The 23212-nt window shown below is 37.1% G+C and overlaps 1 protein-coding gene across 7 annotated transcripts in view; it reads left to right on the top strand.

Annotated features, from left to right (window-relative positions):
- The first annotated feature begins 1181 nt into the window (after positions 1-1181).
- MRPL42 (mitochondrial ribosomal protein L42) overlaps positions 1182-23212 on the top strand; it is a 30056-nt gene continuing 8025 nt past the window's right edge. For 3 of the 7 annotated variants that reach the window (XR_009543301.1, XM_060164883.1, XM_060164884.1), the window contains exons 1-6: positions 2262-2298; positions 3785-3964; positions 5252-5283; positions 8155-8218; positions 9403-9487; positions 15364-15527. Coding sequence is in view for 6 of the 7 variants with exons in the window: in XM_060164883.1 (XP_060020866.1) it covers positions 2285-2298; positions 3785-3964; positions 5252-5283; positions 8155-8218; positions 9403-9487; positions 15364-15527 (539 nt within the window). In the remaining variant the exon portion in view is untranslated. Of the gene's footprint in view, positions 1197-2134; positions 2299-3784; positions 3965-5251; positions 5284-8154; positions 8219-9402; positions 9488-15363; positions 15528-23212 lie in introns of those variants that run through there. The other 4 variants (XM_060164888.1, XM_060164886.1, XM_060164885.1 and 1 more) reach the window with 4 other exon arrangements.

Here is a 23212-nt window from a genome sequence, read left to right as displayed (position 1 = left end):
TAACAGTAATAAAAGAAAACCTAAATATAATGTGTTTGTGTGAAAGAGAGGGAGGCTGAAGGAGAACCAGGCTGGCTGGTTCACATCTCAGCTCCATCACTGGCCAAGGGCTTTAAAATAGTACACATCATGTGTCCAATAAATGTTAGCTATCATCATAATATAGATATACGAAGAGACAAAAGTGAAAGGTTTTACATCAAAATATTAGAGTGATTATCTCTTTGGTTTTGTTTTTAAAATCTGTGTTAGCACTTTTTTTTTTGGCCACACCGCGCAGCCACACCCCACCCCGCCAGGGACTGAACCCGGGGCCACAGCAGTGAAAGTGCAGAGTCCTAATCACTGGACCACCAGGGAATTCCCTGTGTTAGTGTTTTTGTTTTTTTTTTTTTGCGGTACGCGGTCCTCTCACTGTTGTGGCCTTTCCCTTTGCGGAGCACAGGCTCCAGACGGGCAGGCCCAGTAGCCATGGCTCACGGGCCCAGCCGCTCCGCGGCATGTGGGACCTTCCCGGACAAGGGCATGAACCCGTGTCCCCTGCCTCGGCAGGCGTACTCTCAACCACTGCGCCACCAGGGAAGCCCTGCCCTACTGTATTAAAATAACATCTACACAAATGAATCTGTGTCCTAATTCCATGTTATTACCACCAAGGCCTATAAAGCCCAACATGACCTGCCCCTTACCCCATCTCCTGCTGCTCTCCTCCACACTATACTCCAGCATATGATAAGCTGTTTCCACCCCCTTTTAGACTTTTAAATTGTTCCTTCAGCCTAGAGCTGTCTCTGCTCTCTTTCACATGCACATGGCTGGTTTCTTCCCTGGTCTCAGCTTTGTGAACCTTTCCTGGCTGCACTGAGTCTCCCTGTTGGTCAGTGGTCCCCACTCTACTCACAGCCATCAAGACATGTCCTGTGGAATCATCTTTGATCCGTCCCTCTTCTGCTTTGCACAGTGAATGTTTGACAAGTCCAGTTGATAGTTCATTCAAATATGTTTCTTCTGTCTCTCCCTACAGCATAGTCCAGAAAGACTACGCGGTGGCTTTGAAGGATGGACAAGATTCGAAAGGACAGAGATGGGTCCTCAATGTGAGCTTCCATAGGAGCAAAGATAAGCAGCAGAACCAGCCTGATATTCTGTGGGAAGTGAAGAGAGACATCACAGCAGTCCAAATTTATGCTGTGAATGTAAGTGAACTTACATTCACTTATTTTCGATATTAAGGACTACTTCAGGACTATGGCCCTTAAATTTTTGAGAGATTGATTAACCCCCTTGATTACATGTTAAAAGCTATGAATCCTTTTCAGAAAAATGTACATAAATCCGAAATTTTGCGGATCATGAAGGAAAGGAATTCCCAGGTGAAACTAGGCTTTATCAGTCAATCACCTACTATCTTGAATACATGCAGTGTTATTTAATTGTTTTATTCATTCAACAAATACTGGAGGCCTACGATGAGGCCAAGCACAGTTCTAGATATTAGATTTGTATACCGTATAGAACATACCTGTCCCTCTTGGCCTTCATGGATCTTGAATTCTGGCATAAGAGACAGACATTAAACAAGGAAACAAATGAAAATATAATGTCATATAATGGTAAATGTTATGAAAAAAATAAAGGAGGGCAATGGGACAAGGGCGGGTGAAGCTATTTTAATGATGTGGTCCTCTCTGAAATGATATTTGAGCAAGAGCTGCATAAACTAAGTCAGCGGTCATGAGAAGCAGTGAGAGAAGACCATTGCTGGCAATGAGAACAGAAAGGGCACAGTCCCAGGGGCCTTTTCTTCCCTCTAAGATACATGAAGAGGTCCAGGATCCTGCACGTCCTCCTCCCATAATGAATAACTGTTCTGGTTAGCACAGTTCTCAGAACATAGGTTGAAGGCTGTCCCATGCTTCCCCATTTCAAACGTCAAATCCAACCACACCCCGCTTCAGTACTTCTCTGAAATGCCTCCTCCCCTGGGAAAACTAACTCATGCAAGGAGGGATCTCAAGTTGCTCTAATTATTAGTATAAACTTTAAAAAATAGCGTTCGTTACTTTCTAAGGATATGTGTGGGGGCAGTGAATTTGTTTTCTTGGGTAGCGCCGGTAAAGCTGCAGGCAAACTGCTGGAACTAAACGCGTGCGCACGTTGGGTGGATCCCCGCCTTACCCACGGCACCCGGGGCTCTTTCCCGCGGAGACTACATTTCCCAGAGTGCCCCGCGAGCCAGGAAGGCGCGTGGAGAGGTGTCTCTTAGGACCCGGGTTGAGGTAAGATGGCGGGCTCGCGGTGAGTTGCAGTTAATGTAACCATTTCCCTCTCCTTCTCCCGACTAGGAATCCCTAAGAGCTGGGCAAGCCCAGAAAGTTTATAGGCAGCTGTCGAGGTCTCCTGCCTGTCGTTTGCGGCAAGATAAAGCCTCTGGCATTACCAGACTCGGTCCGTCCTGCAGAAGGGCCGGCGTGTGGCTGCGCGCTTACCGTGGGGTCTGGTTCTGGTAGCCTGTTCCTCAAGTCTCAGTCCCTCCCAGACTCTCCGCAGTCCTCTATTGCTCCAGCGTTGAATTCAAAGGGTTTACCCTCTGAATTCTCTCTCTGGGGTGAATAATGTGACCTCTGGGTTTCGAACAGAGGGGACCTAACGTCCCCTCAAGTGTTCTGTTTCTCATTTCGTGGTCAGAAGCTGTGGGCTTGCGTTACACCCATAGTACCTATTAAGCAGCAGTAAAGTGGCAGGTAAACCGTTTAAGCTTTCGCAGCCTCGCTTCTTAGTGTTTTAAATGGACTTCACAGACTTGTGAAGGAGCGTATAATGTATAGGAAAATGGGTCGTAAAGTGTAGGAGGCACACTGTAGGTACTCAGGGATGGCAGTGCTAATGTACCGACAGTGCAAGGAATCAGCCTGCATAGTTCAACGACTAAGACTGATGAAATAAGCTTTTATCACTGTGCGGGGGTGGTGGTGGGGGAATAGTCATCGAGGCCAATTGAAAACAAGTGATGTATGTCATTTATTCACAACAGACCTGGAGCTTGTGGTTGTTTCCCCCCATTTTACCGTGGAATGCTTCGTTAATGACTTGCCCAAACTTTTCCCGTTTGTAAGGGATTGACTCTGAAGTTCTTGGAAGCAATTTAGTTAAATTTTGTACCTTAGTTTCTTCATGAATCAAAGATGCCTCTTATGATTAGGATGAGAGTAAAATGAATGGTAGTGGAAGCACCTTGGAAAGTTAAAAAGCTTATATAAAAGGGTGAAATTTTATTTGGGATTTTGGGTGTTTATATGTGTTTCTCCAAGTCAATATTTAATAAGCCAAGGCTAGGCCTTCTTGTTTAATATTTCATTTAATCAGAAACAGAATACCCCTTTAAGAGATGTAATAAAATCTTGTGTATGGTACCTGGGAGGTTGTACACCGACACATTTGCTTTATGAAAGGAGAATGCTCTGTGTAGCATGTGTGAGTGACTGTTTCTAAAAGTAATTACACATTGGCTGAGCACTCATTGAATGGAAAGAACTACACTAGGTGTTGAGAAGTTTGCATTTAAGATAAATAGTAATGGACATAGTTCTTGGGTTTCTGATCTTACTATACATTTTGATGATGTTGCTTTTTGTACTGTATTGCCTGGAAATGGAAAGTTGTTTAAAAGTTTTGTGTTAGGCAACTGTAGTTCTCGGCAGTGATCCTATTTTGTAGTGTTCAGTGTATTGTGTCACTTTAATTTATCATAGGTAGCACTGATTTTTCTTTATCTCTTATGCAGGGGTGAAAATAGTATACCTAGAAGCAATTTTTTTTTTTTAGAAGCAGATTTTAAAAGCAGTTTCTCTTCAAATCATCTTTCATACCACCTGATAAGCATCTTGATTCACCATGGCGTTGGCAGCAGTAAAATGGGCCATATCAAGAAGAACTATCTTGAAACATTTATTTCCAATTCAAAGTAAGTGAGTTTTTTAATGTTTAAAAGGTGTTTGTTTCTTTTATATTTATTAATTTATTTTGGCTGTGCCAGATCTTCGTTTTGGCATGCATGCGGGATCAAGTTCCCTGACCAGGGATTGAACTCTGGCCTCCTGCGTTGGGAGCATGGAGTCTTATCCACTGGACCACCAGGGAAGTCCAATGTTTAAAAAGTTTTAAACTTTTTCAAATATTATAGTAATACATGTTCATTGAAGAACATTTAATGTAGTTATTGTATATGCCTGCTATTGTATAGGAGTGTAACGTGGAAAGATCTCTGTATAGAAGGGGGAAAAAGTATGTCATAGAACAGTATATATCGTATGATCTCATTGTGCATTTAAAAGATGATCGACCATATACGTGTGTGTGTATATATGTATAAATGCAGAGTAAAAGATGTGAACCAAATAAGTTATCTCTGTAGACCACAAGTGGGATTTAACCGAGGGCAAGGGAGGGATTGATAAAGAGGAACTTTTTCTAGTTTGAATCACTTTTATTTATATTTTCACATACTGCGTTTTTTAGTAGTTCCTAAAATTAGCAAAGGGCAAATTTACAATTCCATCTTACAGGGTGATTATTGTTACTATTTTGGTGTGTTCTTTTGTGTTTTTTCTGTGTAATTTAAAAAAAAATGTAATTTCTTTTCTGAAGAAACGTAGTCACATATTTTCTTCAAAGCCTATTAATACATGTTTGATAGTCAAAAATTGATCTATATAAATAGTCTATTAAAATCTTATTTCCTGACCAACCTTCTTTTCACTTTACTTTTCCTCTGTCTGTGAACTGCATTCTCCCATTTGTAAAGAAGACACGGTTAGAGGCTACAATAGGTTTGCTTTTTCATGTTTAGTGAGCCAACTTTTTTTACACATCTCTGCCTGACCTTAATTGCTTCCTTCATGTTTCCTATTGAATACCATTTGTAATTGAACATTTTTATTGAATTAAGAGGAAGAGAGTTGTTTGAAGACTAGGGTAAAAAGCTGTATAAATGAAAGTATAATTAAGTAAACAGAGGAGGAGATTGCCAAGAGACTGTAGGTGTACACTAAAATCATAGTGAAAACAAAACTGTAGTCAACTCTTGATTACCTAGGAGCATTTTTTTGTTGTTGAGAATTGGGAGAGAGACCTCTGCTGCTTAGTTTCCCTTTTGCCCTGATAGGAGCTCAGCCTCAAGGCTGATGGGAACTCAGACGTAATCAGTTTTTACCTAGCTCATGTCCTGAAACAGCAATTTGTCCTCACTCAGTTTAATCTGCAAACCAGTTCATTTGCCCCTGGGTAAGTTAAAATTGTCTGTGTATACTTTACCAACTAGATTGTAGATTTGTACAGTGTCTATTTTAGTGTCCTCAGTGCCTCTCATACATGATAGGTGATAAATAAATGTTTGTTGAATGGATCTCAGTGAATCGCAGTTGTCGAAATATCTGATTAGTGAAGAATGAATTTGGGCTACCCCAGAAAATTATTCCATTGTCACTCAGTCATCCTAGTAATTAATGACTACCTAACTTCTTGCATCCTTAAGCCTCTTGTTTTACACAATTTTTATTATTACTATTGAAGGTAAAGTATTATTACTGTTACTATTGATATTTTATATGAAAAGGAAGGACATTAAGATTAGAGGCAAAGCAAAACTGTGATTGGAAAGTTCAGTGAGCACAAATAAAAAGGCCTCCCTGTATTCCAGAAGGAACATTTAAAACCTTCCAAAATATACAGTCAATGTGGGAATTTTACGGCTTTTAAGCATATTAAGTCATTTAGTCTTTACAGCTTTGAATTTTACAATAACTTACCTATCATGTGGCATTATTCTCTTTCTGAAGATGAAGGAACTTGAGTTCTCTTGCCCTCAGAAGCTCAACCAAAGTTGCATATCTGGTAAATTAGACCTATGATCAAAACCTATGTCTTCCCAATATATTTTCTGCTATACCTTCTTTGTTGTTGTAATTTAAAATATTCAACATTTGAAAATGAAGTGAGACTATCAGCTTTTATAGATCATGTCAAAATGCAATTAAATGTGTGTGTGTATAAATATATATATGTAAAACAAGAAAAGCCTGTGAGTTGTGGAGAGCTGACTCATTGAAATTCTTTTCAGCACATTGAGTTGATTTGGATTGATTGATGTTAACTTTGGCATCAGTTCTAATTATGCATTTAGAACCTCTGATACTTAACCATATCTAGAATTTTTCTCTTGATAAAATGTCAAATGCATTTTTCAAGTATTAATTATGCAGAAATTAACATTTTAGAGGCAGTTTGACTATCTCTTCTTTATTAGTAGGAACTATAGGGGACACAGTAATGAACAAGGTGGGATTCCTGGCCTTAAGGAACTTATTTAGACTTGTAGTTGAAACAGACACCTATGGAAACAATACCTGGAATATGATGTGGTAGAATGTGATGTATGTCATGAGGGTACAAACAAATGTCTAGGTTAGTGCAGAGTACAAATTTTGCAGTTTCCTGTTGAACTAAATACTGTTGTCTTGAGTTTTCCCTCCTGCCTAGTTAAGAATGGTAGATTCTGTCTGTCCTGCCTCTGCCACCCAACCCTGTTTCTTTCAGCAAACATGTACATCACTTAGCTGGTGTATTCAGAGAAAACAGACTGCTTTTAATATTAATCCATACATAATTAAGAAGATCCCCAACAATGTCAGACAAGAAAATAAAATATGTGTAAATGATTTTTACATTACCTTCTGATTTATCTTAATAAATGCTCTTCTGTACTAGCACAGATATTTGAAAATTAATAAATCTTTTGAAAGATGAGGTTATATTTCTAATTCTTTGTATTTTGTTATCTTTATAGCAATAGAATTTTGAGGTTGACGTTTTGCTGAGTAATCTTTTATGATACTAATGAATTTTGTTAAGGTACTTTTAATGCATTGGAGTAAGAATTTATATTTAGACCTCTAAGTATATGCAATCCTTTGGGAAAGGAGAGTTTACAAATCTTTGTTTAGACATCTTTGATACATATAAATAACTGATGCATTAAAAAAAGGACACAATGATGGTATAGCAATGTCATATGGAGTGTTGGTTGTGGGACATGTAAAATAGACAACTCTTTCTGTGATGGGGATGTAGGGCAGGAAGGGGGAAAAGGATTTCATGGAAGGGTAGCATTTGACTCTTGAAAGATGAGTGGTATTTGAACAAAGTGGGGATGGCATTCCATACTCAGGAGCAAGTGGCTCAGTTGAGAGAAGTTGATCCTTGGTTTTAGCCAAGATATATTCAGAATTTTTTTTTAACCATACTGAGCTACATTTACATTTTTTCTTTATATTTAAAAGAACATAATTTCTCTGAACATAGAGGGACCTTTCACAAACTTTAAAAAAAGTAGTTATGGCTCTTGAATTTGCAGGTATTCTAAAAACGGAAAATATGCTTTGAAGTGTTGCATTTTGATTAAGAAAAGTTGATTTTGAACAGTTTATTTTGTGTTTCATTACTTAAGCACTTGCCCTTTATGAGCTATGCACTCCAGTCACACTAAAGTTTTTATTTTATTATATTATTTATTTGGCTGAGCCGTGCAGCTTGCGGGATCTTAGTTCCCCAAGCAGGGATTGAACCCAGACCCCAGCAGTGAAAGTGCTGGGTCCTAACCACTGGACCACCAGGGAATTCCCAACACTAAAGTTTTTAGAATACTCAGAAACTTTATGTTCTTTCTTTCCTCTGGTCCTGGCACTTTTTATTCCCTCTGCAAGGAACACTGTACTCATCCCCTAACAACTCCAGCTTACTCCATCATCCTTCAGAACACCTTAAACATCATCTCCACTGGAAAAGCATTCTTGAACCTGTACACTCCTGTTTTGTAATCTGTCTGTGTGTCCCTTTCACTTCCAGTGCTTACCCTTCCTAACAGGGCTTATCTTTATATTGGAATTGTTTGTTTACTTGTCTCTCTCTCACCAGACTTGCACCCTTTTTGAGGTCAGGGACTGGATGTTAACTTGTTGAATCCCTAGCTCCACGTACAGCCCTGTTTCATAGTGAATACAGTAAATAGTGGTTGAATGAGTAAAACTAGCTTTACATTGGTGTGAGGACATATGCTCAAATTAACTAAATCTATCTTACTGTTTGGGGTTTTTGCAGATGGAACCTTATATTGTGTTTGTCATAAAACTACGTATTCTTCTCTTCCAGATGACTATAATTGGTATGTATTGAAATCCAATTGAAAAAAAATAGTTCGTTAGCTCTGAAATGATTTAATTTTATTTCTTGTTTTGGTATTTTCTGCTTTCTTTTCTGATTATTCTTTCTTTAATTTTGTTTTTAAAAATTATTTCAGTGATCTTATTTACCCAGTGTCTGGGCTTATAAATGGTTTAAATAAAAATCATTATCATTGTGTTTCACTGAATACTTCATTTGTTGTAAGACAGACTTGCTGATAGAAATGCTGTCTTTTCTTCCTGAAGTATTCTTTAGCTTTTTGGAAAAACTAAATACTTTTTATGGTTTTCTCTTAGGGTTCATATGTATTAGCTTAAGCAGTTATTTATCTTATCTTTTATTAACATTGAATAATCCTAAATTACAAATATTTAATTCAACCACAATTTATTTGGTACTTATTCTAGTCAGTATGCTAAGAACTAGGAATAACATATGAATGAAATATTGTCCTTTATAGCAGCGTCTTATGTGCAGAAACTACAACATGTTTTCTTAAGTTACATTGTTTTCATTGTGAATTTTAGTAAAAATGTATTTTCTTCCCTCTTGACACCAGTTTTAATTGTAAATTTAGTAAGTATTAGGATAGTGATGAAATAAGACTAGGAAATAGGTAGCACTTTTGAACCTGAAAAGATTGAGTCTTATGTGACGTGTTTTGCATTATGCCAAAGGCACTTGGAGAAATGCTGATCTAGAAAAAGTGCTCAGCTACAATCTTTATGATTGGAAATTCAGGTGATTTTACCTGGAAGATTATGTATTTTGCTGATCTTCGGCTTTAATAATTTAAGTAATCTCCTTACAGCTTTTTGAAGGTAGCTTTTAGATAAGGAAAAGAAGTTCTATTAATAGTGATGAATGAACATGAAGATCTCTTCCAAAGGTTAAGAAAACAAGTAACTTTAACAAAACAAATAATTTGAAGAATAATTTAGATAAAATAGTGGGTAATGCAGTAAAGGTTTGTTGTGGTAGTTAAGCTGATATATTTTGTGGGATGGTATGAGTTGTCCCCTGTAATATGGGTACCTGGTTTGCCAGTCCAGTGACATGATGGCATTTATTCTTCAGGGATTTGTGATTAACAAATTTTGGCTCTAATAATCATTTTGCCTTGAATACAGTATAACTCTGTTTCTAAAACATTCTTTTTTTTAGCAAAGTAGAGCTTGCTTTGACATCTGATGGCAGGACAATAGTATGCTATCACCCTTCTGTGGACATTCCGTATGAACACACAAAAGTATGTATAAGAAAATCTCCTGTAATTTTTAATTTGTTGTTGGACTATTCACCCTTCTTTACAGTATCCAAAGAGAAGGGAATTGTTTGATTTTCTTTATTTGGTTTAGATCTTTTGGCTTTTTTATTTTACTGTTTTGATTTTTCTCTTATTTCTTTTCATCATTTTTCTCTAAAGGTTTTTTTCAGTACACAAAGTGAAACATTTAAACACAATTACAACATTAGTTTTCTGGTCTAAAATTTGGTAGATTTCTGACTAGGGATCAAACACACCTAGTATAAATTTTAAAAACACATTGTCCCGGGCTTCCCCGGTGGCGCAGTGGTTGAGAGTCCGCCTACCGATGCAGGGGACACGGGTTCGTGCCCCGGTCCGGGAAGATCCCACATGCCCCGGAGCGGCTAGGCCCGTGAGCCATGGCCTCTGAGCCTGCGTGTCCGGAGCCTGTGCTCCGCAACGGGAGAGGCCGCAACAGTGAGAGGCCTGCGTACCGCAAAACAAAAAAAACAACACATTGTCCCATACTACTTACTATATATTGCAGTCTAATAAATTATGAAAAGTTTGTATTTTAGTGTACTGTTACATAACTTTTATATTGTGTTGGTTTTGATAATCCTTTTCATGTTTGGTGAATTTCTTCTTTTTTCGGTTAGTTTTTTCTTTTGCTTTTTTTTTAAAAAATAACTTTATTTATTTTTGGCTACATTGGGTCTTCGTTGCTGCGCACGGGCTTTTCTCTAGTTGTGGTGAGCGGGGGCCACTCTTCATTGTGGTGCACAGGCTTCTCATGGCGGTGGCTTCTCTTGTTGCAGAGCATGGGCTCTAGGCGTGTGGGCTTCAGTAGTCGTGGCTGTGGGCTCAGTAGTTGTGGCTCACGGGCTCAGTAGTTGTGGCTCACGGGCTCGAGTGCAGGCTCAGTAGTTGTGCATGGGCTTAGTTGCTCTGCGGCATGTGGGATCTTACCGGACCAGAGCTCGAACCCGCGTCTCCTGCATTGGCAGGTGGATTCTCAATCACTGCACCACCAGGGAAGCCCCTGGTTTTTTTTTTCTAATGGGCCAACATGGGCATATATTTTAACTGGCCTAGTTTAATTTTTTCCATATATCTTCAAAAGCCAGGCACTAGATAAAGGAGGTTTTGTTTTTATTTTTAATATAATTTAACTTGACCCAAGTCTTTTTATTATTTTATATATGAATAGCTTCCTCTTATTTCTTTAAGCCCTCTTCTGCTATATTTCGTAATGTTTGATTTGCTTTTTGAGGAGAAAATAATTCGTCACATGATGCATCTAGTGATACCTATTTTTAAAAATCATCATTAGGGCCAGAGTACCAGTTTGACAAAACAAATTAATGTATTTTACTAGTTTGTATTCCCTTTTTAAAACCTCACCATTTTGTCTGCCTGCTTTGTATTCTAGCTAGATACTGTAGGCAGTATTCCAGTATTCCTTTTTTGTTTCATTTCTTTGGACAGTGTGTAGAAAATAGGAGTAAGTCACTGACTTTTGGCCTGTAAACCTCTAGCTCATACTATATTGTGCCTTCTTACATTGTTATTTTTTGTTATATTTCTGGTCACGTGCTTTATCCTTGTTTTAGCAGTTTATACTAAGAAGCCCAGGACTGTGTGATCATTTCTCAGTATCCAAACTCTCATCCCCATATGGCTCTTTGCATCCCTGAATCTGATGATTTTCCTATCTTTCCCAACTCTCAAAACTTTTCCACTGTACTTTTAGAACTTACTATCATCATTAAAATCTCTCATGACCTTAACTTCTTCCAGAATGTTGCCTTCACCTTCTGACTCTAACAGAAACTTGGCTGTACCCTGGTGTCATTGCTTCCCTAGCACTCTTAAGTAGTTGTGCTTTTCTCTCCTAAACCCTTTTACTACTGAGCATAGAGATGGAATAGGTGTCCCTGTGGCTCTTCACTGTCATATCCAGATCATCTTTCCTCCTCCGTAACAATTTCTAGCTTTGTAGTTTGTATCATTAAACCATACCATCTACTTATCTTTTTTCTTTTGCTGTTATCTGTCATCACGCATTTCACTTCTCCTCACCCTCACGTGCCCCCATCCCTCCACTCTTCTTTGAAGATTTAAGATGTACTCTCACACTCTCCAACACTGTGTCCTAATTCTTTGTTATTTCAGTGTCCATGTAGATGATCTGTCTACTACCCCAGCCTCTTAACTTTTTGATCTTTTTTCTGCATGGGAGTGGAGCCCCCCCACTCCTGTGGTTGTACCCTAGAGGTGTTTTAATCACAAATAACTCCTCTTCCTTCCTCCCAATCTAGATTTTTAAGAATTCCACTAGCTTACTACTAACTCCCCTTAGTTTCCCAGCTTCAGGAATTATTCATCCCCTCATTAAGATCTGCATCAGTTGATCGAACCACTTGTTCACAGTCCTTCATGTATCTTGTACATTCTCACTTCTTTCTTTACCCAGCATAGATTCCATGGTCATCATCATAATCACTCATACATACCCATCTCCCTGCCTCTTTTTTTGTTGAACTCCCTTTGTTGTATCAGTTGTCTCCTCTCCCGTGTCCTCAGTATTCCTCTCTCTAGTCTAGGAGATCACTCCTGTCAGTTCACACTAATCACTCTACTGGTACCACACTGGCCTCCATGCTGTTCTTTAAGGTAAGTACTTAGGAAGCTCCTGCCTCAGGGCCTTTGTAGTTACTGCTTCCTCTGCCTGGAATGCTTTTCCCCCAGAAATCCTCATAGTTTATTCCCTTTCCTTTAGATCTTTCCATATTTGTTACCTAGAGACCCTCCTTGCCACTACATTTAAAATAGTACCCCTGCCCCTGGAATCCCTATTGTCCTTCACTTTGCTTTGCTTTTCGTAATAGCATTTATCATTTCTGGCGCACTGGATATTTTCTTGCTTTTCTGTCTGTCTCCCTCCATTAAAATGTAAGCTCCATGAGGACAGGGCCTTGTCTGTTTTGTTCCCTGCTAGCACCTGGAATAATACCTGTACTTGGTAGGTGCACAATAAATATTGTTGATTAAATAAATAAATTTGGCCCTCTCTCTTCATGCTTAAGGGTTTTCTGTTTTAAGGCTAAGAGATATTTACATGGAGAAGCATGGAAATTTTTTGCTTCTAAAGTAATAAATTATAGATTGGACTTTATTTACAATAAGAAACATTCTCGAAAACATGTTACTGTTAAAATATGTTCCTTTTGAATCCAGATTTACAAATTTCATGAAGATAGTATATAACATTAAATAACTATATTTAAAGGTGACTTAAAATTTAGATTTGATTTTCTTCTTTTCTCAAGGAAGTAGCTGCAACTCTAGTGGGCCCTTTCATTCTCTAGGCCCTGGAAAGCATATTGCATACAGAGATCCTGGTCATAAGTAGAAATACCTACTGACACTGGCTTTAGGAAAGTTGAGATGATTTGTATCTTTGGTTTTCTGGCAATTTACATTTGAATCTAAAAGATGTTGATTATTTTCCATGGATCCAGGTAAAAAGATCCTTCTTTCTGTTTCAGCCAGGTATGTGTTTTATTAAAACTAAAAATATTTTTCTAGAATTTAGGATTTCTAGTTTTGGAAGATAATTATTTTAAACCAGGGGCAAAAAATAATGATTTGGAAAAATAAAGTAAAAATGTAAGTACTCAAAATTCTTTTTAGTGGTTGATTTAGTGGAAATTTTCAAAAGTCAAATTTGAAAATTATTAAGAAAAACAAGGGAAATTCAGGATGACAGTTCTGAATGTTTTTTTTTAAAGTTGACATTCAGTTTTATTTTAGTTTTTACTTTTTACTGAAATATTCATGTACCCTTTCTTTGAAGTTTGATCAAGGAGATCAAATACAACCTAAAAATCAGTTCTGAGTCTGCAGAGGCTTTTGGTTTAGACTTCTAAGAAGCCATTAATTCCAATGTCTTTTATCTGTGTGCCTGGAAAAGAAATACAAAGCAGAGAGAATTTGTGATATATTAGAATTGAGCCTGTTGGGAATAGGAAGAGAGACAATGAACTTTTATTAACACTTGAAAATAACTGTTTGATAATAGTTTGATAAACTATTTGATATAGCTTGATAAACTGTTTGATAAAACATTTGACCTTTAGCAACAAGTGTAGTAACCTAAAAGAGAAAACTATAGGCTCTAATCTAGCATTTGCTAGTATACCTCAGGGTCTGATAGTAACTTGCAAAGACACAAATATTAATATTTCACTCTACATGTAAGAGATTATCATATAAAATGACTTAAAATGTCTAAGGAGCACTTTTTTAAAAAATAAATTTATATCACTGTTTTCCTGTTTGAGGCCTTAAAATAAATGTTAACAGCTACCTACCATTATTGAACTCAAAGAGTACAAGGGACAGCTCAGCATGTTGTTATTTCACTTAATCCTCATCAAACCCTTATTAGGTAGATAATTACTCCTTAGATTTTACGAAAGGGAGATTAAGAGCTTAAATAACTATTCCAAGGTCACGGAGATAGTAGTTATTGACCAAAGCCCAATTCTTAACCTCTTCATTATACTTTCTCCTTATTCCCTCCCACACTAAGGAAGTGGTTCCTTATTCCTACTTAAAGCAAATTGTTACACTTAAATCTAACTTTGAAAGCTTTTCCTAATCTGATTTCTCAAGATCCATTTTTTAAGATCACCTGCTTATTGTATGTTTTTACCTACTTTGCTTTATTTATAATGTTTGTTATTCCTTCTAGAATTCATTCTGCACTCTGTGACAAGGCTCTGACTTGGCTCCTGTTCTATTTCTCACTAATATCTTTGTTAATTTGCATCTCTATAGTACTTAGTCAGTTGTGCCACCATCATGTACTTATATATTGCCTTTTAAAGAGGTTTCATTTTTTCCTGTACATAAACTAAATAAATATGAGTCTATGCTGTAACATTCAGTACAGTGGTAGAATGTAGCAGTTGTCGTTAATAGTGTGTGAATGTAAAGAAGACATCTGTGTTTGAATTGTTTCCTTTTTGATGGTAAATTTAGGTTTTCATTGTGTTGTAATACATATCTATGGTATTTGTAAAGCAAGGCAATGTTACAATCTTGTGTTACATATGTTATCACTTAATATTTAAAATATAGGTAGCTTGACTTTCCAAGATACTGATTTTTAAGGGCTTTAGTCAGCCAGCATTGCTGATGGGCATATGTTATATCACTCATGTGTTGGGAGGAGATGAGATTTTTTTTAGTAATTAATGTCTTTGGGGGAAAAAACTACTCGAATTACCATAAAGCATCATTTGATGGCATTTCAGGTACCTAAAATGAAAACATTGAAAAATTTCCTGCTTCGTTTGGATATAAGAAATGTCATTTTCTATTAAAGGTTTTTCATTGTATCTCACTTTAATGGTATGCAAGGTAGAGACTAAACTTTTAAGTTAAAAAATAATAATGGGCACAATTTATAGTTTTGAGAAATAGAAACTAAAATATGTTTTATTATTGGGGGAAAATAACTTCAAGAACTTTATTATTGGAAAGGGAACCCAAAACTTGATATGAGAAGAAAAATATTTCTGGGGAATTCCCTGACAATCCAGTGGTTAGGACTCTGTTCTTCCACTGCAGGGGGCATGGGTTCGATCCCTGGTCAGGGAACTAAGATCCTGCCTGGTGTGGCCAAAAAAAAAATTCTGATTCTTTAATGAATAGTACAGCTAAGTGAAACTGTTCTGATGACTTATTTACCCACCTTTAGGTACGATAATGAAGTACTCAGTGTGGTAATTATTTTATTGTAAACTCAATCAGATGCTGGCTAACATTCCTACATTTTGATTTGTTCATTGCTGATTATTTTGCAGCCTATCCCTCGGCCAGATCCTGTGCAGAATAATGAAGAAACACATGATCTAGTGCTGAAAACCAGATTAGAAGAAAAAGGTGAATACTTAGAGCAAGGACCCATGATAGAACAACTTAGCAAAATGTTCTTTACTACTAAGCACCGTTGGTATCCTCGTGGACAGTAAGTTCTATTTTCTTTTCTTGTTCAACTCTCACTGAACCCTACAGAAATACATAACTTTACTTCTATTAACAAACTTCTGAGGTTGTACTTTGCATGAAGGAATTAACACCCAGTATGATCACCTATTAAATTGTATTTTTAAATCTACATATATATAGCTAAAATGAAATAGTACTTCTTTTCCTTTATTTTAGTGGGGGAGTTTAACCAAAGCTTTCAGGGAATTTTGCAAGAGTTCTTGAAAATTTTTCCATTCCGTGATGTAGTCATTTTATGTATTGTTTTTATTCATCTTCTTGATGAATACTTGATCTTGTCCTCAGCCCTCTATCCATTTATTTAACAGATTTTGAGTTATTGCAGAAAAAATTGGGGTACAGCAAATGACTGGGAAGTATATATATTTCTCAGTTCCTTTAGGAACTACAGTTGCCTCTCTGTTTCCCAGTACTCACATTTTGTTACATTGATTCTTACCTCGTATCTAATTCTGGCTTTAATTTGTTTGCTTCTTTTGATCCTTATTTCTTTCATATCTATCTTATTCCCTACTAAACTAAGAAACTAAAACTAAGAAGTGGCTTTTTAAAATTGTTTGTTTGAGCAAACTTTGTTTTTATTCACTTGTTTTATTCACTTTGCTTTTACTCACCCAGTAACTAGCACTGGGCTGGCACATTTATGGCAGGACATGCTTATGGAATTAATGAATATGCAATCATTGAGCTGCTTGAAGTGATGGGTGATCAGAAACACAGTCGTTGTTTGTAAGTTGTTAATAGCCAAGGAAGGAAGATAGTAGAGTAAATAAACAAATCAAGAGATTGACATTTGAAGGATGGTTAGGAGTTAGCCATGCAGAATGGGGAAAAGGCTTCACAGGCTGAGAACAGTATGTCATAGAGTAAGCTGGGGAAACTGCACGTAGTTCAGCTTGGATGGGACCCAGAATATGAGGAGGGAATGTAAGAAGGGTCTTATGAAGGATTTTGTGTTGTGCTGAGGAGTTTAGGTTTTATTTTCATTGCCAAATTCTAAGAATCAAACTGACATCCCCAAAGTTTATGCATTAGGAGATCCTTCAGTAGGTTCTGTATTTGGGATAAGGTGATACGTGGAAAGATTGGAGTCAGAGGGACTTGCTATGAAACTGTTAAAATAGTCCAGGTGAAATTTGTTGAAGATCTACATGAAAGGACCAGCAACGGGAACAGAAAGGGGGAAAGTTAAAGAGAGAGATAAGAGACCTCTCAAGTTTCTGACAGAGGTGTTCAGGTGGATGGTGGTGCCACTCATACAAGTGGGGAAACAGTAGAGAGTGAGGAAGATGAACCTATTGTTGGTTATGTTGAGTCTGAAGACTCTGGATCATCTGGTGGGGAGCAGTTCTGAAAGCAGGTGCATGTATGGACCTGGAGCTTGGTTTACTTTTTTAGTTTCTCTTTAGAAGGTACTTTCTCCCTTATCTGTAGTTACAGTAGAGATTCCTGAGGGCTCTGCCTTATACTCCATGTCTTGCTAAAATTTGTTCTGAGAGCTTCAATTACATTCATTATATAGATGACATGCAACCTGCTCCATTATACATTTTTTAATTTCCTCAGCCTTATTCCCAATGTCATTGTTCTTAGAATATTACTAACTAGATAACTGTCCAAAGTTTTAAAATCATTATAAGAAAACACAACTCTTCTTTTCCTGTCTTAAAAAAGCCCCTCCCTTAATAATCTTCCTGTAATAGAAGTGATATTTCTGTATCAATTTCCCAAGGAAAAAATCTGTGATTTTTTTTGACCACTGTAGTGCCTTTTTTTTTTTTAAATAAATTTATTTATTTTATGTATTTATTTTTGTCTGTGTTGGGTCTTCGTCGCTGCATGCGGGCTTTCTCTAGTTGTGGCAAGTGGGAGCGGGCTTCTCATTGTGGTGGTTTCTCTTGTTGTGGAGCACGGGCTCTAGGCACACGGGCTCAGTAGTTGTAGCACATGGGCTCTAGAGCACAGGCTCAGTAGTTGTGGCCCACGGGCTTAGTTGCTCCACGGCATGTGGGATCTTCCCAGACCAGGGCTCGAACCCGTGTCCCCTGCATTGGCAGGCAGATTCTTAACCACTGTGCCACCAGGGAACTCTCCTGTAGAGCCTTTTTTTTTTTAAGGTAAAACAATATTTGTTTTTATTTATTTGTCGAAGTACAGTCAACCTACAATGTTACATTATTAGTGTACAACATAGTGATTGAATATTTTTATAGATTATACTCCATTTAAAGTTAATAGAAAATAATGGCTATATTTTGCTGTGTTGTGCAATATATCCTTTTTGTTTATTTATTTTATACATAGCAGTTTGTGTTTCTTAATCCCATACCTGTATCTTGCCCCTTCCCCTTTTCTCTCCCCACTGGAAACCACTAGTTTGTTTGCTATATATGTGAGTCTTCTGTTTCTGTTTTGTTATATACATTTGTTTGTTTTACTTTTTAGATTTCACATGTAAGTGATAACATAGAGTATTTGTCTTTCTCTGACTTGTTTCACTAAACTTAATACTGGGAATCCCCTGGTGGTCCAGTGGTTAGGACTTCACGCTTTCACTGCCGAGGGCATAAGTTCAATCCCTGGTCAGGAACTAGGATCCCGCAAGCCACACTGCGTGGCCAAAAATAAATAGATAAATAAAACTAAAGTTTTAAAAAAATATATAATACTATCTAGGTCCATCTATGTCACTGCAAATGGCAGAATTTCGTTCTTTTTTATGGCTGAGTAATATTCCATTGTATGTATTTATCACATCTTCCTTATCCATTCATCTCTTGACCACCATAATGTCTTTCAATTTCTGCATCTGTTTTATGTCCCCTTCCTTGATTTTTCTTTCTTATTTTGTATCCACTTTGTTTATGCATTCCCTCTTTGTAATTGTAAGTTAGGTTATGGGAAAACAAATTAGCAAGCCATTATATAGCCCCGTATCTAAATCACTGCTGTATTCTAAGATTTCTTTCCATGATTCATAACATTGTTCATGTTTATCTTTTATTTCTGTCCCATTAGGTAGATAACTTTAGTTCAAGCCCCACCTTGAAATTTTTCTATAATGGATTTCAGTACCTGTTTCTTTCCTGCATGTTTCATGTTGCTGCAGTTTTTTTGCCATCTTTTGTTCATAACCAAATCGCTGAAGTTATGAAAATCCTCTGTAGATGTGTAACGTAAAGGGGGCAAGACTGAAGGCAAGAAGACCATTGGGGAGTCTTAAAACCAAACATGTTATCTCCAGACATTTTTCTCTAGTACCCCACCTATGTTTAATCTTATTACTTATTTAATCTTATTACTGCTAATTAGCTTTGACTGCTAATTAATTTAATCTCTATGGTATGTCTTCTTGCATCAGGATTTCTAGGCACTTTCAGTTATAAGCAGACTTTAATTAGATACAATTGATTATCCCAGTGTTTCTCCTAATAAAGAGTTCAACAGGAAAACTCTAGATGCTAGCTTATGTATATAAGGAAAATTTTAACCTGTAGGCATTATCCTTGTGATGCATCATCTTTCAAAATTTTAAATAAGCTAATGTGTGATTACTGATACTCAACAAGTATTTATTTGGTATCTACATATATATTTTGGATTAATGTAAGCCATTTCAAATGTTGGTTTCTAGATGTTAGCACCTCTTAAACATCAGGCAGTGTATAGAAGGATGTTTTACTAAATATTTCACAATTTTAGATTTATAACAGAAGAATGGGACCCATTATGAATTTAATAATTAGAGATATATAACATCTTTTTAAACATTTTTTAAAATTTATTTTTGGTTGCATTGGGTCTTTGTTGCTGTACGGGGGCCTTCTCTAGTTGCAGCAAGCAGGGGCTACTCTTCGTTCCGGTGCTCGGTCTTCTTATTGCGGTGGCTTCTCTTGTTGTGGAGCACGGGCTGTAGGTGCATGGGCTTCAGTAGTTGTGGCACATGGGCTCAGTAGTTGTGGCTTGCGGGCTCCAGAGTGCAGGCTCAGTAGTTGTGGCTCACGGGCTTAGTTGCTCCGTGGCATGTGGGATCTTCCCAGACCAGGGACAGAACCCATGTCCCCTGCATTGGCAGGCAGATTCTTAACCACTGCGCCACCAGGGAAGCCCCCTATAACATCTTTTTAAACATGTTACTGAAAGGTATAAAATGCTTGTTTAAGAAATATTTTTAAACAATTCAGAAGTATTTAAAGTATAAAATAAAAATCTTTTTTATACCTACTAATGCCCTATTCCCCATAGATGAACACTGTTAAACTCTACCTTTGTGAATAGCCCAACCTCATATTATACTCAGTTTTGTGCTTTTTGAACTCCAATAAAGTAGAACACTTTTCTGAGAGTACAAGTTTTTGTTAAAGAGGCCAGACTGACTCAAATCATCTTGTCTCTGCTACTTACTAGCTAGTTATTCAATCTTATTATCTATTAAAGAAAGTAGAAATAATAATGCCTAATTTACTTGGTGGTTTTGAGATAAAATATAATCATTTAAGTTAAGCACCTGGCATACAGTATATGTACAGTAATAATGTGGTAATGATAATTATTAACATTGTCTCCTACTCATAGTTTTTCTCTTATTCTTTTAGAAGCATCTTTTTTTTTTTTTTTTTTTGACTGTGCCACTTGGCTTGTGGCATCTCAGTTCCCCGACCAGGGACTGAACCTGGGCCATGGCAGTGAAAGTGCCAAATCCTAACCACTAGACCACCAGGGAACTCCCTGAAGCATCTTTTCTTAACTAGGCTCTTTTGAGGTATAATTTACATACTTCAAATTTACCAGTTTTAAGTATACAACTTCATGAGTTTTTTGTTTTTTTTTTTTTAATTTTATTTTTGTCTGCGTTGGGTTTTTGTTGCGGCGCGCGGGCTTCGCATTGCAGTGGCTTCTCTTATTGCGGAGCATGGCGCGCAGGCTTCAGTAGTTGTGGCGCACGGGCTTAGTTGCTCCGCAGCATGTGGGATCTGCCCGGGCCAGGGCTTGAACTCGTGTCCCCTGCATTGGCAGGCGGATTCTTAACCACTGCACCACCAGGGAAGCCCTTTTTTTTTTTTTTTAATTTATTTATTTTATTTATTTTTGGCTGCGTTGGGTACAACTTCATGAGTTTTGACAAATGTTTTAAGTAAAGCATTCACCAGTTTAAGTACACAGTTCGATGCGTTTTAACAAATGTATACAGTTGTATAATTGTTACCGAAAATGGGGGTCCAGCTACTTGCCACTCAAAAGCCAATAAAGAGGCAAGGTTGGTGGAAAGGAAAGTTTGCTTTATTTTGGAGGCTGGCACCCAAGGTGGGGGTGGTTTACTGCTGCCTGTCCAAAGGCTGAGCCCCCCACTGACTATTAGTGGGCAAAAGCTTTTATAGACAGAGGGATGGAGCTAGATGCAGAAACAGCACAGTTAGCTCTGACAGTCATCTTGAAACTGGTTATCAGTGGTCTGGCCAGCATCATCTTGATTGTTTTAAGTACAGTTAATCTTCAGTTCCAGGGTTGGTTTGTTCCCATTTCTTTGAGCCCAGCTCTCGGAATTGTGGCAGCTTATGTCATGGCTACAGTCTGGTCATCATGTAATTAACTTCTTCCTCCTGGTGGGGGTTTCAGTATCTATAAGACAGCTCACAGGATACGGCTCAGAATATTATCTACATCCCTTGAAGAGGAACTAAAGGTCCTTGACTATGCTTAATGACTAAACTTGTCTTGTTGGGCTGTTTTCCTTTGTTTATGCATTTTCTCACTTCTCTGATTAAACTTATTCATTGGCTAAAGTTTTTCCACAGACATAAGGCAGGCTGAGGACATGGGGGGCAAGGACCATAGCATCCTGCTACGTTTCATAATCACTACTACAATCATAAATATAGACTAGTCTCATAACGCCAGAAAGTTCTTCCATGCCCTTTTGCAGTCACTTCCCTTCCTATAACCCTCACCCTGGGCAATTACTTCTCTGCTTTCTATCACTTTCTAGAATTTCATGGATTTCTAGAATTTCATGTTTTACCCTTTCTAGAATTTCATGTAAATGGAATTATACAGTACATAACCTTTTGTGTCTCACTTATTTCACTATGTACAATGCTTTCAAGATTCATCCATGTTGTTGTGTATACCAGTAGTTTGTCCCTTTTTACTCTGAGTAGTATTCCCTTGTATGGATAGACCACAGTTTGTTTATTAACCAGTTGGACATTTTGGGTTCTTTCCAGTTTGTTGGCTGTAAATAAAGCTGCATAAACATTCAAGTACAAGTCATTGTATGGACATGTTTTTATTTCTCTTCAGTAAATATCTAGGGGTAGGATTACTTGGTCATGTGATAAGGACATGTTTAAATTCATGAGCCGCAGTTAAAGTGGCTGAACCATTTTACATTCCCACTTAGCAGTGTGAGAGTTCTAGTTGCTCTACATCCTTCCCAACACTTGATATCATCAGTTTTTAAAATTTCAATCATTCTGTTGGGTGAGTAGTAGTATTTCATTGTGGTTTTAATTTATGTTGCCCTAATGAATTACTAATCATTTTGAGCATCTTTTCATGTGCTTATTGGCAATGCATACATTTGGTTTTTGGTTTTTTTTGTTACTTGGTTAAGTATCTGTACAAATCTTTTGCCTATTTTTTAAAAAGCAGATTGGTTTTCTTATTAAGGTGTAAAACTTGTGGATCAAAGTCCTTTATGGGACAAATGTTTTGCAAGTATTTTCTCCCTGTCTGTGGCTTGCTTTTTTATGTCCTTAATAGTGTATTTTGAAGATGAGAAGTTTTTAAATTTTGGTGAAGTTCAGTTTACAAATTTTTCAGACTTTTTGCATCCTACTTAAAAAATCTTTGCCTAACCTAAGGTCACTAAGACTTTCTCCTATGTTTTCTTCCCAAAGTTTTAATTTTTATGTATGGTGTGAGGCATAGGTTGGGGATCTTTTTCTTTTTTGCTTATGTATATCCAGTTGTCCCAACACCACTAGTTGAAAGTATTATCTTTCCCCATTAAATTGCCCTAACACCCTTATTGAAACCATATATGTGGGTCCTGGACTCTATTTTGTTCCATTAATATATGTTCGTCTTTGGAATACCACACAGTTTGGGCTATTATAACTAAAGTCTTGAAACCAGGTAGAGTAAGTCTTCTAATTTTGTTCTTTTTTAAAAAATTGTCTTAGCAGTCATAGGTCTTTTGCATTTTCTTACAACTTTTAGAATCAGCTTATCCATTTCTACAAAAAGCCTGCAGGGATTTTGAAGGAGATTGCATTCAGTCTCTAGATCAATTTCAGGAGAATTGATGTCTTAACAGTATTGAATCGTCCCATCAATTAAAATAGTATATTTCTCCATTATTTAGATGTTTTAAAAAATATCAGTTAACAGTGTTTTATAGTTTGCAGTGTATGAATATTGTACATTTTTTGTTAAATTTATCCCAAACATTTTGTATTCTTTATGCTATTATAAATAGTATTTTTAATTTAAATTTTCAGTGGATTACTATTCATATGTAGAAATACAGTGGATTCTTGTATATTGACATTGTATCCTGTGATCTTGAGATAATTCTAGTAGCTTTTTTTTTTCAATTTATTTTTTTTATACAGCAGGTTCTTATTAGTTACCTATTTTATA

Source organism: Lagenorhynchus albirostris, chromosome 11 (assembly GCF_949774975.1).
Source record: "Lagenorhynchus albirostris chromosome 11, mLagAlb1.1, whole genome shotgun sequence".
NCBI classification, from domain to species: Eukaryota; Metazoa; Chordata; class Mammalia; order Artiodactyla; family Delphinidae; genus Lagenorhynchus; species Lagenorhynchus albirostris.
This window is presented reverse-complemented; position numbering and strand designations above follow the sequence as displayed.